General features: G+C 47.1%; 1 protein-coding gene across 1 annotated transcript; it reads left to right on the top strand.

Moving 5' to 3' along the window:
- Nucleotides 1-1,362: 1,362 nt before the first annotated feature.
- Nucleotides 1,363-17,235, top strand: LOC134369041 (histone-lysine N-methyltransferase PRDM7-like). Its single transcript, XM_063085248.1, has 12 exons — nucleotides 1,363-1,438; nucleotides 1,862-1,978; nucleotides 2,329-2,433; nucleotides 4,659-4,708; nucleotides 6,460-6,616; nucleotides 7,322-7,423; nucleotides 7,635-7,906; nucleotides 8,314-8,381; nucleotides 9,520-9,713; nucleotides 12,153-12,384; nucleotides 16,378-16,460; nucleotides 16,598-17,235. Exons 1-12 carry the CDS (start codon nucleotides 1,363-1,365, stop codon nucleotides 17,233-17,235), a joined length of 2,094 nt encoding a protein of 697 aa, XP_062941318.1.
- The last annotated feature ends 1,328 nt before the right edge of the window (nucleotides 17,236-18,563 follow it).

The following is an 18,563-nucleotide window of genomic DNA, read 5'->3' as shown; positions in this document are numbered from 1 at the left end:
CGCCAGGCCAGGGTGGGCCGCGCGGCAGGAGAAAGCCAGGGAGACTGACAGGAACTCGGGAAGTCTTTGCCGTGCAGTAAGAAACCCTTGTAAACCTTCAGCCCAAGACCTTCAAATTTCAGCCTGGGAAACCCCAGATCCCCTGATCCCCAAGAGACCTCGAATCCGCTAACCTGGACTGACCTTAAACCCCCTCGGCCTGAGACACCGACGCACCTCAGCTTCAGACACCTTCAAATCTACCGTTCACCCACAGGAACGCCAAATCCTCTAATGCTTAGAGCCCAAACACCCTAAGCCTGAGGAATCACAATTCCCCTCAGCCTAAGGCACCCCAACCCCCACAGCCTGGGAAACCCTAAATACCGCAGCCACAGAGAGACCAATTTTCCCCAACCTTAGAGATCCTGCTCAGCCTGGAAACGTCCGTCAGCTTCAAAGACCCCCAAATAACGTCAGTGTCAGAGAGCCTAATGCCCCCTAATGAGAGACCCCAAATCTCCTTAGCCTGAGAGACCCCGAGTTTCCTCAGCCTCAAAAATGCCACATCCTCTCATCCTGAGAGACCCCAAATTCACTTTACCTGATGAATCCCAAAGCCTCTCAACCTGAGCATCCCAAATCTCTTCAGCACGAAAGACCCAAAATCTTGTCCTGAAAAACCCCAAATAATATCAGCCTGAGAGACCCCAAATCCCCTCGACCTGAGAAACTCCCAGAACCTCAGCCTGAGAGACCCCAAATCTCATTGGCCTTGGAGACCCCCAATCTCCTCAGCCTGAGGGATTGCTGCTCCTTAGAGATCCAGGCTGCTTTACTCCCAGACTTTTCCAGAATCTCCTGGTGGAGATCCCGGAAGCCTTCCTATGAGAAATGTTCATTTCCTCTCGCTGGAGGAGAGCCCCGCTGGTCAGGGTAACCTGAGTCCCACCAGTCAGGGGCCCTCAAGGTCTCCATGGGACTCCCCTAGCCCTCACACCTCAGGAATCCCCTTGAAGACCCGTAGCCTTGACCCTCAGTCACCTTTGCCACCCTTCCTCAGATGCATCAAGATGCAGGGGAACTGAAACAAAACAGCTTACATTAGGTGGTCTGTGATGGCCAGCAGAGACACCCCCATCCCGTCAATAGCCCCCAGACCTCCCCAACGCCCTCCAGTCCTTGCAGGGTCCCCACATCTTCCTGGTCTGGACACCCTGGCCAAGTGGAGAAGACAGAGCCTGGCTCTGGGCAGTGGTCTGGGCTGTGGCCCCCTCTCAACAACCTCTCTTTCCACAGGAGCTTTGGCCTTGCAGCTGGGAGACTCACGGGACCTTCTCTACCTTGGAGGTGGAGCAGGGCCTGCCATCCTGTCCCGGCACCATGAGCTCCAACAGCTCCCCGGAGGAGAACCCTGAGGGAGATGCAGGGAGAACAGGGCGGAAGCCCATGGTGAGAGGTGGGGGAAGTCGAGCGAAGCTCCAAGCAGGATTTGTACGAAGGATGGAGAGGGGGTACTAGTGACAAGCAGCTGGTGTCTGGAGGGCCACAGACTTGTGGCCTGCAACTCTGTGTGACCCTGGCTGTGCATGTGCATGCAATGGGGACAATTGGTCCTGTCTGGGACATGAGGGAGAAAAGGAGACAAGAATCAAACTCTCTGTGTTGGGGAGAGCTAGGAAAATGCTGTGTTCTCTCAAACAGAACACAATCTGGGGAGGGAGGTAATGAACATCTTTATCCTTGTTTCACAGAGACCACCCCAAGACCCCAGCCTATGTTCTGATTGTTAAGATTACAAGGCAGAAGGAAAGGCCCCACTCGATCTTGTGATGTGTGCAGTAAATCACTGATGAACTATGTTATTTTCTCTAGGCTAAAGATGCTTCCAAAGACATTCCCATATACTTCTCCAAGGAAGAATGGGCAGAGATGGGAGAACTGGAGAAAATTCACTATAGGAATGTGAGAAGGAACGATAATGTGCTGATTAATTTAGGTAACTTCAAGTGCTGGTTGCAGACCGGCCTGCGAAATATAAAACAGGTCTTCTGTCCCCGTGTTATTTTGGCTCTCTCTTAGGCAGCTGCATGGGCCCACAGTTCCCTTCTGTATGGAGACAAATCTGGAGGGGAAATTTTGTTCTTCCTCAACTTTTTTTTTTTTTTTTTTTGTCAGTGCACAGCCGAGTATCGGCACTAGTCATGCAGAGCTCACATCTTGACCTTGTTCAAGACTCTCCCAGCACGCGCTGAGCCACACTGGCTTTGTGGTGCTTTCCATTGCCACCACCCTTTTTTCCTCCTCTCAGCACTTCCCTTTTAGGACAAAGATTTGGCTTCTTTCCAGGTGTCGGAGCCTCTCAACCAGCTTTCCTGTGTCACCAAAGGCAGACCAAGCACCAAGTGGATGACACTGAGGATTCTGATGAAGAATGGACACCTCGACAGAAAGGTGAGGGGCCAGGAGGAATTAGAGGTGACCTCCTGAAACCATCCTGGGTTGATGTCTCGGCTTTATCTCAGGAGTTAACAAAGGAGACCATGTTCTCTCAAAAACGTAAATGTTCAACAAACAAGCAAGATGCAATACAGTATATACAGTAAGAGGCTATTCATATAAAGGTTTTAAACCTGTAAAATAATTACATATTTTATTTACAGATACAGTAATAAGTGCTAAACGTATAAAAATCTGAATGTGAGTAAGAAATACCAAACTCAGAAGTTATTATCACAAGAGAAGGAGGAAGGGCTGGCAGGTGGCTTCACTGCGTCATAGTTAGCTCTTTTGTCTGTTTTATGTCTATTTTTGAATTTTGAAATAAAAAGTCGAAATGAAAACATTTCCATCAGCTGTGTCCGAATGTTGAAATAGGATTGGATGGTGATGGATTTATAGGATTTCCAGCATTATTCTCCACACTGTTCTATATGTTTAAAGTTTATCATTCTTTAAAGTAATAAAAGAAAGACTGGTTTTGCTAGACATTGTTAATTAATCAGCGGGAAATTAACTAAACTTTCATTGAACTGTAAATCCACCAAAAAGCTTTCTAACCCTAATGTCTTAATAGGTCAGTCATTGGATCAATGGTCTTAGAAGAAGACATGACTAACCCCATGGTTTGTCATACATCGTTATCTGCACTCAGTTGATCCCCACCTTAGTCACTTTATCGTCTCTTATCGAGAAATCTTGTGGGATTTCTACAAGAATTTTTTTTTTTCCTTTTGAGATTTCTTATGAGAAATCACACAACGGCAACTTACCCTTCCTAACAATTTTTGAGTGTTTGATATGATTAACTATATACACACTGATGTGCAAGAAACTGCTAGAACTTTTTCATCTTGCATGACTAAAGCTACACCCGTTGAACAACAACACACCATTTCCTCCTGCCCCAGTTCTTGGCAAAAATTCTACTTTGTTTCTATGAATTTGATTACTTTAGATACCTCATATAAGTGAACCATGCCATATTTGTCTTATTGTGACTGGCTTCTTTAACTTATCAAAATGTCTTCGAGGTTTGTCCACGTCATAGCACTGGCAGGGTTTCTTTATGTTCTAAGGCTGAATAATAGCCCATTGTATTTATATACCACATTTTCTATATCTATTCACTTGTTGATGGATATTTAGGTTGCTTCCACCTCTTGGGGGGAATCTCTCTCTTCCTCTTCTTGTAAAAGCACTATTCCCATCATGAGGGCCCCACCCTCATGAACTCATCTAACCCTAATTACTTCCCCAAAGCTCCATCTCCCAATGTTATCACACCAGGAATTAGAATTTCAACATATGAATTTTGGAGGAGCAAAATCCAGTCATAGCACCCATTTTTTAACTGAGTTTTTTTTGTTGTTGAGTTGTAGGAGTTCTTTAGATATTCTAGGTATTAACCCTTTTTCAGACATATGGTTTGTAAATATTTTCTGTCATTCTGTAGGTCGCCTTTTCACTCCACTGATTTTTTCTTTCAGTGCTCAGAAGTTTTCAGGCTTTACATAGTCTCTTTGTCTATTTTTGCTTTTGTCACTGATGCTTTTGGTGTCATTTCCAAGGAATCATGGCCAAATTCGATTTCTTGAAGCTTTCTCCTATGTCTTCTTCTTGGAGTTTTATACTTTTGGGTGTTAGATTAAGGTCTTTAATCTATTTTGATGTTATTCTTGTATGTAGTGTAAGATAAGGGTCAATCTCCATTCTTTTGCATATGGCGATCCACTTTTCGCCATACCCTCTCTTGAAGAGACTGTCCTTTCCTCCATTGTGTGCTTTTGTTTAGCGTTTTTCCATGAAAGTTAAGCCAATTCATTTTTTAAAAGATAAATGTAATGGAAACCTTGTGAACACAAGAAGAAGCAGAGATGAGGTTTGGTGTTGTTTTCTTTGCTTTGTCGTGGGTGACCATTTACCTCAGTTGGTGAGAGTGTGGTGTTAACACCAAGATACAGGGTTCTATTTAAAAAAAAAAAAAAACATTTTAAGAAAATTAGCAATGCCTCCAATAGAAGCAAAGGTCTTAATGTTACTTCAGAAACCGTTTTCAAATCACCCGTGGATAATACTTGGAATTGTCACTCTAGTTCAGAATTCTCTGTCCCTGATGAGAATCTTCTGAGCTGGGAAATATTTACCGACCAAAACACTGATTTCTCATCACCTTTTAGTCAAACCTCCTCGGGCGGCCTTCAGAGTGGGACAGAGTAAACACCAGAAGGTGAGTAACTGAAAAATCCTATCGACAAGTCAATCTTCCTCATGGAAGATCCAAACACATGGAAGGGAAGGAGAATGTGCAGAGTATCCTAGGACTGCTGCCTTTCTTTTCTGATCTCTTCAGCACAATGTCTGACACATCATTTTAAGAGTTAATAAGAAGAGCAACAATAATCACTACCACTCGTTTTATTTTTGCAATATTTCAGACTTTATTTTAAGCATTTTACATGAACAAACTCACTCAAACCTTACAACTATAACTATAACCATTTTGTGGATGAAAAAATTGAGCTACAGAAATGTTTGAGATCACAGTCAGTAGTGGTTCAGTCTAATCCAATACTCCTTCATTCTCTAAAGTACTTACAAGCTCATTAAAACTTTCGTGTTTTGTAAAGTTCATGCTGCCTTACCCGGACACCTTTACATTATTCATCGGACTGATTATTTCAACCTAATTCTTGTCTGCTGTGCTAAGTGAGAGATAGGCTAAGACACTCTGAGGGAAACTTGCAAATATACCGTCAATTTGCACTGCGCACGGTCCCAGAGGAAGACGGAGAAAGTTCCTACTCTCTCACAAGGGATGCATTCAGATGTGAGAAAGTTGCTCCAGGCCCTGAGAAGTTTGAGGTTTGACTGAGAAACAACAGATAGGAAAATGACTTAGCACTTCATGTACTTTACACTATCCAGTAGAAATGCATCCTGGTACTGATTTTAAACTCTCCTCCCTGTAGGAAGAAGTAACTACTCCTTTCTCTGGGCCCAAATTAGGCAAATGTCATGCTGTTTCGAATCATTTATTTAGCCTGCTGCTTCTGTATTGTGAGCTCTTTGAGAGCATGGTCCATACCCGATTTTTCTCAGGAGTCCCAGGTGAGGCTTAGAGCCCCTGAGGACCCCCTGAATGTTTTCTGAATGATTCCAAGTTTTGCAAATTAAAATACGTGTAACAGGGTCAAGTAATGCTGAAGATAATATCTTTGAATTAGATTTCAACTGTAGAGATGGTTGAGGAGGTAAATCGATGTCAGGACTATAAGAGAAATTATTAATCTCATGTTTGCACTGTATTTAACAACTCGCAAAACACTTTGGTGAACATTATTGCATTTCATGTTCACTATACCATTAAGAATGAGAATGCATGCCAATTTGTGGATCAGAAAGCTGAGTAGAATTAACTAATAGTACACCCTTCCTTAAGTAGAATTGGTACAGGAACCAGTTCATTCAATTCCAAAGTTAAATATTCCTTCCAGGTTATGGCAGTTTGCAACTCTTAGCATCACTTTCTTAGTTGTCTGCATACATTTATACCAACTGTTTCTTCTCCTCCCAACCTCACTGTTCATTTTCTAGATGTGTGTTGTACCCTCTGTGCTTTTCTACATTTCTCTTTCCATCAAAAGTCTACTAGTTCATAGAAGATCCCCTCTTTTTCTCTATAAGCCCCTACCTCCTTCTTTCACAGACCTGGTTGAGTCTCCTGCTAGTATTCCAAAATATTCTCCCTCCCTCACTCTCACGTATATAGAGAAAGTTGAAAAAAAAGAGCCTTAAGACATGGGTTCTAGTCCTGGAGTCACTACCCAATCAGGCCTTTCCTTTTCTCTCTGGTATTCAGACACTCCAGGTTTTTCAAGGGACTGTTGAACAAAACTCCTACATGTGAAAACATGTTGCAAGCCCTAAGAAACTAAATAAATGTATGTTGGTTTTTAATATGTGACTCTCACATTAAAGGGAATGTCCAGGGCACTGTTAAGTAATGAATCTAGTTTGAAGAAATTGCCCGGAACAACAGATTTCCTGAACACAAGTGACTCAGAGAAGGCCCAGAAACGAGTGTCCCCTCCTGCAGAAGCAAGTACCTCCAGACGGCACTCTAGACAAAAATTGGGTAAGAGAAAATAATTTGGGGACTTTATCCCCTCTAGGTCCTTTAGAAAAGTTGGTGAGTATGGTCTAGATATGTGGCGTAGACTTTCAATAGGCCTGCACTTAAGCTGGACTATGCTGAGACCAGAAGTTAGGTACTGTACTGAATAGCATGTGGGAACACCAACTCTGAAGTCACACGCTTGTTTTAATCCACGCAGAATCATTAGGGCCTTGGGCAGACATTATAAATTCTCTGCACTCCTTAAAGCTAATCTGTAAAATGAAGATAAACACATATAGCTCATATATGTTTTAAAAGCATTAAATTAAATATAAAAGAACTGATACATACAACTGTGATAATAGAGACCACATTTTCTTATTGTACATCCATGCCTTTGTTCCATGCCTAATATGTAATGCACCCTCAACAAATATTTTGTGGATAAATAAATGCATGAATGAACTGTTTTGTAAGTAGAAAGTTTGGGAGGTTCAATCTGATCATGGGAATCCAGAAACTAAAATTGACTTATGCATCTGTAGTCAGTGTGGAGTCTTAGTCTCTCTGAAATAATAGTTAAGTGGTACTGAAGGGGTGGGGAGCCAGAGTATGTAGAAGGATAGATAATAATTTGATGGTAAGAGATTTCACATCTTCTGAAAAAACAGAAACAAACACTCCAGACTCCTAACTTCACTCACTTACTCTTCTCCAATGTAGAACTCGAGAGAAAGGAGATTGAAGTGAAGGTGTACAGCCTGCGAGAAAGAAAGGGTCGGTCATACAAAGAGGTCGATGAGCCTCAGGATGATGACTACCTGTGTAAGTGACCCTTTTGGCCCACTCATGGAGAAGGCTATATCCCGGTAGAATAATTTTATCTTGTTGTTTGACCCCAAATCATTCCTTTACTCTGGTGGCTTGGGATACAGGATTGAGGCTAAATTATGTAACTGCTGGGCTCTTTCTGAAGCTCTTTATATCCAGGAACATGCACTATACTTTTCCAAATCCCTGCTGCTCTCGCCTCCAGATTGTGAGAAATGCCAGGACTTCTTCATCGACAGCTGTGTGGCTCATGGTCCCCCTACATTTGTAAAGGACAGTGCAATGGACAAGGGGCATCCCAACCGCTCAGCCCTCACTTTGCCCCCTGGGCTGAGAATTGGGCCGTCGGGCATCCCTGAGGCCGGGCTTGGAGTATGGAATGAGGCATCCGATCTTCCACTGGGTCTGCAATTTGGCCCCTTTGAGGGCCAGATCACAGAAGATGAAGAGGCAGCCAACAGTGGCTACTCCTGGATGGTGAAAAGGGCCTATCTTACCCCATATTCTGGCTTCCTATATCCCTTCTGTGCCTTTGGTGGGACATCACCTTCTACATGCTAGAACATGGATACTGGCAACATGGTTAGCTCTGTGTACTTAGTGGTCTTTGCATGAACCTGGAACTCCTATTTAAAGGTCAGAGGGTGAGCCGGAGAAAAGTGGCACAGAGACAGAAAAAGTGCATTCTCCCTATGGGGCCTCAGCTCTGACTGGACAAATCAACTCAGATGTGTAGATGATGCTGAGGAGTACACAGCATGTGCCACCATTGGCGGCTGAATCCATGCAGGCTCAAAATGCATCGATGACAGTACAATAAAATAATTCTGATTATTACCTGCCCCTCAACCCCAAAATGACTAACTTATTTTTCTGAAACTCAGATCACCAAGGGGAGAAACTGCTATGAGTATGTGGATGGAAAGGACAAATCTCGGGCCAACTGGATGAGGTAAGGCCAATAGGTTTCGGGTTCCAGCAGGGACACTCATCTCTCTCAAACTCGGCTTCTTTCCTCCTCAGCATGCCTCCCTCGATGGTTTTTACACTCTCTGTTCTCCTTACAATGTTCTTTCATATTATGAACATCCAGGAAAAAGAGATAAAATATAAATATTACCATTTCTTTTATGAAAAAACTAAATCTCTATGATAGACAAAATTGGGGCACCAGAATAAACGCTGAGGAGCCTAGATTCATTGGGGATGCTGGATTCGCACTTTAATTGATCTAATCAGCATTTATTAAGCACTTACTATATTCTTGTTTAGAAAATGGAGTACATCACATGAACAGATCACACAACCCATGCCCTCGTGGAGGACTATTGCGCGGAGATGTGAAACATTTGATTATAGGAGAAGTACACAAGGCCAAGACAATGTAAAACAAGGGACCTTTAATCTGTGAGGGCAGGAAATCTTGCCAGCTTCAATGAAATTAAAACCTGAAGCCTGAGAAGTGAGCTGCATGGTGGTCACGGGCCTCTGTGCTGCATGGACCAGCCCCTTTCCATGAGGGACTCTCATTTTATTAGAAGATAAGAATATGGACATGCTGTTATTATTCTGTATTTCCATGCTAGGACAAAGGGACCTCTAAGTTTCTATGGGAACCCAGGGAGGCAGGTGAATGGCACCTAGGTAATCTATGGGAGATTAGAGAAAGGTCTCTTAAAAGAAGATAGACTTGGGGTGAGTAAAGAATGATGTGTGCTAATCCAGAAGCGGAGTACATGATTGATCAAACACCAAATTCTGTGCTATGAGCAGAAATCGATTCAGAGTTTAGAGAAGTGAGAAGTCAGTGTTTTATGGCCAATCAAGGTGGAGGTAAGTCTGTAATTGGGCTTTGAAGAATGGATAAGTAGGCAAGGGGGGGAAAAGCATTCCAGGCAGGATGAGCACCATAAGCAGGACTTGGAGAAAGAGGCTTAGGTATGAACAGCAGGTTCCTGGAGGAGGGTAACGGCAAGGCCCGTCACAGCATGGGGGCCTTGACCATCTGGTGACAAGCCCAACATGGCCCTGGCAGGTAGTGGAGACTCACTGCCTGTTATTTTCTGTCCCTTTGTCTGCCTCAACCCCAGGTATGTGAACTGTGCCCGGGATGATGAGGAGCAGAACCTGGTGGCCTTTCAATACCACGGGCAGATCTTCTATCGAACTTGCCAGGTCATCAGGCCGGGCTGTGAACTGCTGGTCTGGTACGGGGATGAATATGGCCAGGAGCTGGGTATCAAGCGGGACAGCAAGTGGAAGAAAGAGCTCACAGCAGGTAGAGGTGGGCACCACTATTATTCTTTAAATAGAACAGAAGAGAAAGAATTCTCCTTGGGAATTTTCATGGTACAACTCTTAAGTAGAGTAAAATGCAGTCAAAAGATGGAAAAATTTCAAATCAGGTGCTTCTGAAATTAAGGATTCATTTCATTTGCCTTTGACTCTTAGGGACAATTTATATTTTGAAATTTCTGTTCTTATTTTATTTTTTTAACTTCTTTATATGAAAAATATATAACAACATATAGTCCTGACGGGCTTAGAGACAAAGAACAAGTCTCAAGCACCTACCAGCTCTTTTATCAAGGCAGTTTCATCTGGCTCTTTTAATTGTTTCTTAATTTCTTCCATATTCCTAAATAACATTCATATGTTGTTTTTCATTCATTCATTATTTCAATTAGTTGTCACGTGAATTCCTACTCTGTGCCAGACGATGTTCCAGGAACAGGAAATACACACAGAACAGGATGATCAGAATATGTGCTCTTGAGCAGCTGACACGTGAATTAAGGAAACACGCAGACACGCACAGGCATGTGCATATCAGACAGTGATTCGTGCTTTCAAGACAACTAATCCAGAAAAGAGCCTAGAGATCATCATGAGGGGAGGGAGGGTGTGACAAGGGACGGTCAGGGAAGGTTCTTCTCAGGACATAACATTTGAGAGGTGCAGAGTTGTGGGCAAAGGACTCCAGGCAGAGGGAGCAGCTCGTGCAACAGCCCTGAGGCAGGAGAGAGTGAGGGTGTTTGAGAAATGGCTGAGACCACCCAGGTGAAGGAAGCAGAGAAGAGAGCAGAGGTCAGAGAGATACACAGAAGCCTGGACATGTAGTGCCCATGATTCCTGCCCAGAAACTGGGGATTTTCCTAAGATGGAAACAATTGTGGAGTTTTGGTTAATTTTCAGAAAATAAACTGCAGTGGGTAATCCCATCAGAGTCCACTTTAGACTCCAGGTAAGAGAGGATGGTGGTTTGGATAAAGGTGGGAGTCAGGAGGTAAGAAGTCTGATTAGGGATATAATTAAAACAGAACTTTCTATTAAATTTGAAATGGCCTAAGACTGAATGAAATAACTCAAGTAGGAATATTTGGCGTGTCACCCAAGGAAGGACATATTTTCATTTTATGATTTGTGGACAGAGAGAGAAGCAATTCACAATCTAGTTTAGGCAGCAGGAACCAGAGTCGTTTACTCAAGGGGGACTGGACCACTGTGAATCCCACTTCCTGATGGAGAACCAGGTACACAAGAGTCCTCAATTAAATGTCTTTGACGGGGGAAACTCAAATTCAGTGTTCTTTAACCACTACTCTACACTGCCTTCTACATTTGTGCATCTACAGAAGAAGTGGTTCCTGACTTTATAGATCCCTTTCCCCTCATAAGAAAAGTCACTAAGGATGAGTCCATCCATAACAGCCCCTTTTCGTTTTGCTATAACACAATACCTGCGACTGGATAGTTTATAAAGAACAGAGGTTTATTTGGCTTATGATACTGGGACAGCTGCATCTGGCATGAGCCTCAGGCTGCTTCTACTCATGGTGGAAAGTGGCAGGCAGCTGGCAGGTACAAGCGGCAAGAGGAAGCATGAGAAAGAGAGATGGGGGAGGTGGTAGGGTCTTTTAAACAACCAGCTCTCGTGGGAACTAATAGAGTGAGAACTCACTCACTACTGCCACCTTCCAGGGAGAACATTAATTCGTTCATGAGGGATCTTCCCCCCATGACTCAAACAGCTCCCAACACTGCCATATTGGGGATCAGAATTTCACATGAGTTTTTTTTTTTTTTTTTTTTTTTTTTTTTTTTTTTTTTTTTTTTTTGTCGTTTTTTCATGACCGGCACTCAGCCAGTGAGTGCACCGGTCCGTCCTATATAGGATCCGAACCCGCGGCGGGAGCGTCGCCGCTCTCCCAGCGCAGCACCCTACCAAGAGCGCCACGGGCTCGGCCCTCACATGAGTTTTGAGGGTTCAACACATCCAAAATCTATCACCATCTATGTAATCCAAAGTCAGTTATTATTTCTCAGTAGAATAAAATAGCTGCAGATGCTCTATCAGGAAAAGTACCCAGAGATTAGGGGGAGAAGACGATATGATATGACCCAGAAGATACTTGTAGTGTGTGTGGCAAAGTCACTGCAGTTCCTTCTGTATAAAGACTGAAGCTGCCTCTGATGCTACTGAAGGTCCCTGGTTTGGCTGATACATAGACAAGGCCCTTGACCTAGGATTTCTGGGTTTCTGAGGAAGATGTAGAGAACAAAAATGGAATGAAAAAAGACTATAAAGGAACACTCGGTGGGAGACAGCAGGCGTTACCACATGAGGAATGATTAGGGGAGCAGGCCTTACCATACAACAAAGCAGATGTCCCAGACAGTGTTGTCTACATCTCGCCTAACCAAAAATTTCCTCTTTCAGCAGAACAAAAGCCAGAGATCCACCCATGTTCTTCAAGCCCTCTGGCCTTCTCCAGTCAGAAATTCCTCAGGCAACATGTGGAACACAATCACTCCTCTCAGACCTTCCCAGGGACATCTGCAAGAGAACTTCTCCAGCCAGGGAATCTCCATCCAGTTGGTCAGAATCAGGAGCAGCAACGTTCTGATCCACACAGCTGGAATGACAAGGCTGAAGGTCAAGGGGTCAAAGAAGGGTCCAACCCCTTATATAAAAGGACAAAGCAGAGGAGAATTTCAAACACATTTTCCAGCCCACCCAAAGGACTAATGGGGAGTTCTCAAGAAGATTCCAGAACAGGCCAGAAAGTGCATCCAGAGGACACAGGCAAATTATTTGTGGGGTTAGGAATCTCAAGAATTGCAAAAGTCAAGTGTGGAGAGTGTGGGAGAGGCTTCAGTAACAAGTCAGGCCTCATCCTACACCAGAGGACACACACAAGGGAGAAGTCCCAGCAATAAAACCACATCTCAACAGAGAGAGAGGTGGCCACCACACACCTCCACGTCCCAGCACTGAGGGGGCTTCAGAGAACGTCTTTTGACCTCTTGCCTTCCCCAGGAGTGTCGAAAAAGATGTAAGCGATCAAACACACCCTCCACTTTCATGACCAGAGACGAGGCAGAAAATGTGCGGGGGCCGGGATTCCTTTAGGGTTCACGGGCTATGGACAGGTACAGATCCCCTCCATGTCCCACATGGCTCCCCTCTATGTTCTTCTGGCCTCCTTTTCCAATAAACGTTGTTCCCACACAAACCTGCAGCACGGGCAGTGTACCTCGTCCCCAGTTCCGAAGGCGAGAGAGTCCGGGAGGCCACGGGAACTCAGACTCTCAGCCGGGTCTCACGGGAACCAAGTCCCACTTAAATCACCTCCTGGGCCCAGGGAGAGAACCAGGGGAGGAGATGGAGACAGGGATGGGTCGGGAGGGGACCACCCCCACCAGCACCCCATGGTCTCTCCCATTACCCCCATCTCTGTAGCCTCAGAGGCGAAAGCCAGACACAGACACGAGTGGGAACTCAAGAGAAAAGGAAAAGGAGTCAGGAAACCAGTTGGCCAAGGCCCCAACTTCTTCTCTATGGGTCCAGTCATCAGGTTGGGTATCAGGTATCATAGCAGAGGGGGCAATTGCAGCCCCAGGATCTGGGGCACGTTTACAGAGCAGGGCTTCAGTGGTGGGGTGGTCCCAAACCCTTTAATGACAGAGCCCTCACCAGCTGTGGGCTCTTGGTCCCTCCTCCTCCAGCTCCGGGAAACAGTGCAAGGGGGGGCGGGGGTAGACTGCTGGGATCTGGGTTTGAGGCTGCCCTACATATAATCAGGGTATGCTCCTGCGTAGGTCCTCTCCCCCAGTCCCAAAATTTCCACCTGTAAAATTAAGTCTCTGAAATGGGGGAGAGGGAGGCGGGGCCTAGAAAAGGGAAGGAGTCATGGGACAAGTCTGCCTGGGCGGGGACTCAGGAGGAGAATCCTCTAGGAGGTCGTAGATGGATAGAGTCATGGGAGTAACATTTTGGGGACTCCACTGTGACCTGTCTGAAGCTGGGGAACACCGGACGGGGTATAAAAGGCTGGTATCCAGGGCCAGGGTTCCACAGAAGAGCTGGGGGGAGATGGGGATGGCACTACACCCCCTGCTCCTCCTCCTGTCCCTGTCCCCTCTTGGGAGTGAGCCCTCACACAGAGAAGAAAACCAGGTCACTGCACAGACTGAGTGTGTCTTCAGCGGGAGGCCGGCGGGCACAGGGGAGAAAGCTGATGATCCTGTGCCAGGTGGGCTCTGAGCTTCGGGGGCACTGCCTGGCCTGGGTGCCCCACGTGACTCAAGGCCCTGTCTAGGCACAACTCAAGGGAGCTAGGTGGGCAGGACACAGGCCCAGACTTGAAGTCCTGTGCCCCTTAGGGCTGTGACTGTCATACAGCATTCAACGTGGGAGCCAATTTCTGATCAGACTCTGCTGTTGAGAGAGAGACAGAGAGGTGGTGAGTTCACAGAAAAAGCCAGGCAGACCTGGAGTTGGCAAGTGCATCACAAGCAATGAAGTTGTGATGAAACCCAGAGTCGCAAAAACAGCATTTAAGTCCTCTAAGAAAAGTGCCAAAAGTCATCCCTGCAGAAGTGTTGTGGCTGTCCTGCTGTGCTCAGAATGCTGAGGAAGGAAATCAAAGGTTGCCGAAACATCCACTTGCTGGTTCAGGGTTACAGGATTTAAACAACATGCTGGAGACTGACTGCATTGGATACATCACAAGGTCATATGGGGAATCTTAAACAAAATGCTGGAGCCAATTCGGATCCTAGAAAAATGCGACTGAGTAGAGGAAGCGCTTGCCTGGGCCCTTTCAAGGTAAGGAAGTGTTTGAGGTAACCTGAGAAGCAACCCTAACCACAACCATGATATCCAGCCCTAAACCTCGAAGCGTAATCCTAACACTAACCCCTGCAATACTGGCCTCCCTGTCCCTGCAGTTCCCATCAACAGAACCCACCCCCTGGGGTCTTGGGGTGGGGCTCGGGGCCACACAGCTCTGGAGCTGAAACCATTTCTCAAAACTCCTGTATCTTGCTTTCCAACCGGGAATCACAACCCTGTCTACATTGCCTATTTCCTTTCAGTAGACGAGGGTGGAAGCCAGACTGAGAAGGGGCCTGCACATGGATCACAGGTAGCCCTGAACCCTATGAAGACCACATAAGAATTTCAAATCAACTTGCCAGAATGAAAAAAGAAGCATCCCCAGAGCGCCTGAAGTGCAGCCAGGGATGGCAGTCACAGGACCATGCCGGGTGTTGGGATTGAGGTGTCTGGGCACCCACATTCCCCTGGGTGGATCTTGTCACCACAATCTACCCGTTGTCCAATCTGACCCTCAGCAATGTACCCATGGTGCCCGGAGGTGGGCAGGAACCATCACACATCTCAGAATTCACCCCAGTGTCCCCCAGCTGATGACTTTCAGAGAGCTGACACTGAGCACATCTGCCTGACCTTGTCCTAAACTCCATGTGTGTCAACCCACATAAACTCAGAAGCAGCCAGTGACATCGATAATACTGTGATAGATGGAAAAGAACAAGAGAGCAGAGTTTGATTGTGTGAGATATACAGTGATAGATATAAAGTGAGATATATATATATAGTGAGGAATTCATATAGTGAGGGATATATAGTGAGAGATATATATAGTGAGAGAAATATATAGTGACATAGTTATAGTGAGATATTCATATGGTGAGAGATACATACAGTGAGCTATATGTGCTGAGATATTTATATAGTAAGATATTCATATAATGAGAGAATTATCCAGTGAGAGATACAGAGTGATATATTTGTACATAAGCACACTATTATAAAAATCTCCATTTCTTGGCAAATTACCCAAGAACTCAGCCAATATGTGGCAAAATTTAGTCACAGACCCTGGTGTATTAGCCCATTTTTGTGTTGCTATAACAGAAATACCTGAGACTGGGTAATTTATAAAGAACAGAGGTTTATTTGGCTCAGGATTCTGGGACAGCTGCATCTGACGCGGGCCTCATGCTCCTTCTACTCAAGGCGGAAAGTGGCAGGCAGCCGGTGGGTACAAGCAGATCACATGGTGAGAAGCAAGAGAGAGAGAGAGAGAGACAGACAGAGAGATAGACAGACAGACAGACAGACAGACTCTTTCTCTCTTCTTTTAAAGCCCTCAGAACCACACGCCTGACCACCATTATTAATCCATTCACTACTGCACGGTCCTACAATCCAATCACCTCTTTAAGGCTCCTCCTTTCAATTATCCTAATAGGATTTCTCACCCTCTTAACAGTCACAGTGGGGGCCAAGTTTCTAATACATAAAACTTGGGGGACACAATTCAAGCTGCAATGAGTTTTGGGGGGGCACGATTCAATCCGCTACACCTGGCGTCGTGGCTCAAGCTCTGCTCAGGTAGCCCCTGTCCGGTGATGGCAGATCCCCTGGACTGCTGACGCCCTGCACGCTCGGCTTCCCACCTGCTGACAGGCTCCATCTGGCTCGCGGAGAGGGTGAAGGATGCAGTCAGAAGGGGGACACTCGGGAACCAGCTAAAGTAGGGGCAAACCTCCTGTCTGCCAGCTGCCCACTTCCTACACCTGCACCCCAGCTGTCACTCTGCGGCACCTACACCTGCGCCTCAGCTGCCGCTCTGCAGGAACTACACCTGCACCCCACCCTCAGGCTGCCATCTGAGCCGAATGCTGGCGGATGGGACCGAGCGGAGCCGGACGGTGGCGAGTAAAGTCGAGCGGTGGCGGGTAGAGCCGAGCGGTGGCGGGTGGGCCGGATGGAGCCCAGTGAAGCCGAGCGGTGACGGGTGTGGCGGGTGTGGCGGGTGTGGCGGGTGTGGCTGGTGAGCCGGGTGGCGCCAGCAGAGAGCGGGGCGTTGGACGGGGGTAGCGGCGCGGCTGCTGGGCCCCGGCGAGCAGGTGGCCTGGGGCGCGCGGCGGTGCCCGGGCGCTGGGAGGCTCACGGCGGCCGTCGCGCAGCCTCTGGCAGAGCCTGGCCCTGGGCGGCACCCCGGTTGCCCCTTTCGCTACTTGGCTCCCTCCCCGTCCTGATTCCCGCCCCGGACCGCGCCTGGCGCACGTCCCCGGGGCTCACGCTGCGGTGCGGCTGCGAGCCCCGGGCTCCCGTGCTCCAGGCTTCACCGCCCCACAGCTGTGTGGACCCGGCCCGCAGGGTCCAGAGACGGGCCGCACGCACCGCGACCCAAGGTCCGCTGCTCCGCCCGTCGGTCAGGAGGGCTCTCGCGGACACCTGCTCTCTGCCGTGTGGCCACCCGAGTATGGATGGACATGACGCCCTCACAGCCGCGCTCCCTCTGGGACCATTAGTCCTACTCGCTGCTGCAGCCCGAGGGTCCCCTGGCCCTGGACAGCCCCGGGATGATCCCTCGCCAGGACGCCTTTCTGCTGCCTGCGCCATCCTGGGCTGGGGACTGACCTCCCTGGCCATGCCACTGACCCCTGCGAGCGCCCAGCCACGGCGCCTCGCAAGCTGCATGGCTTAAGGTTGGGGCCCAACCCAAGTGGGGCCCATCTAAGCCCATCTCTCAGTGCACCCGTCAGTATCTCTCTCTAAGGAATAATCTTTATTGTGGTGAAACATTCGTAACATAGAACTGACCATCATGACCATCTAAGTGTCCAGGTCAGGGGTATTGAGCACGTTCACACTGCTGTGCAAACATCACCACTGTCTCTCTCCAGAATTCTCTCATCTCCCAGACTGAGACTCTGCACCCACTAAACACCAACTCCCACAGTGCTGGGCTGGCAGCAGCCAGTGGAAATCTGCCCCGTGGGAATCTGATCACCCTGGATCCCAGTCTCTCCGCAGCTGGACTTGTGGTGAGGCTGTCGCACGGAAAAGGAAACAGAACGCCCAAATGAGAATTTTAAAAGGGGGTCTTTACCGGCAACTGTCTCTCCAGATATTCTGGTAAGAGAAGAGCCCTGAGTTTAAATTGAAAGGGTCTATTAAAGGCACATAGTCACACAGCCAAGAAAATCATATAGTCACACACGTTTCCTCCTAGTGTGAGGAGGGAGAGGGTTTCGCGAGGCCTCCTGCCAGCTGGTTACAGAAGCCAAGACAAGCCAGTTAATCACTTAGGGACAGCAAAAACTTCCACAGGGCGGTTTCCTCCTCAGGTTGTCTAGATACATCCAGATACAGCCCTTGGTTTTATTAGTCAGGGACAGCATAGGCGGGAAACAGCAAAGGCAGGCAGAATTTAAAATTTTTGTAAGAACAGGGCAATTTTTAAGCTTCAATTTTCACCATAGGTGTTGGGGGGTGGGTTCAAACAAGGACACTTTTCGAACAGTAAAAATGGCATTAGCTAAATCAATCTACCTCATCACAGACTGTGAGGTGTGGCACATGATCTGTGATGGGAGAAGAGCCAGGTCTTCCTCCGAGGGAGTAGGGGGAACAGGAGACAAAGCCTAGTGCATCCAGTCCGCACCCAGCTATCTCTGCGGCCAGCTCTGCCTCTCGCTCTTGGGCTTGGTCCTTCATTCATTCCACAACATATCCCATACTCCTCCGCCTCGTGCCCATTTGCTTAAAATGGTTGAAACGGGCTTTACCTCCACACTCACGCTCCTGCACACTGAGGGTGCACTGAGGAATCACATTTTCCCAGGGAGTCTAAGGAAGTGCAGCACAGCACCCCAGAGTGTGTGTGCTGCAGAGAGAGGCCTTGTTCCTGTCGGGTCCTGACCACATGACCCAAGTCACTAAACCTCTCTTGAAACAGTAAGGCTAAGCCTGTGAACCAAACTGACTCCATTTTCCCTGCAGAAGACACTTTGTTACTTTTCCACTCCTCAG

This window comes from Cynocephalus volans, unplaced genomic scaffold (assembly GCF_027409185.1).
Source record: "Cynocephalus volans isolate mCynVol1 unplaced genomic scaffold, mCynVol1.pri scaffold_35, whole genome shotgun sequence".
Classification (NCBI taxonomy): domain Eukaryota; kingdom Metazoa; phylum Chordata; class Mammalia; order Dermoptera; family Cynocephalidae; genus Cynocephalus; species Cynocephalus volans.
Note: the sequence above shows the minus strand (reverse complement) of the source record. Positions and strands in the feature narration are given on the sequence as shown.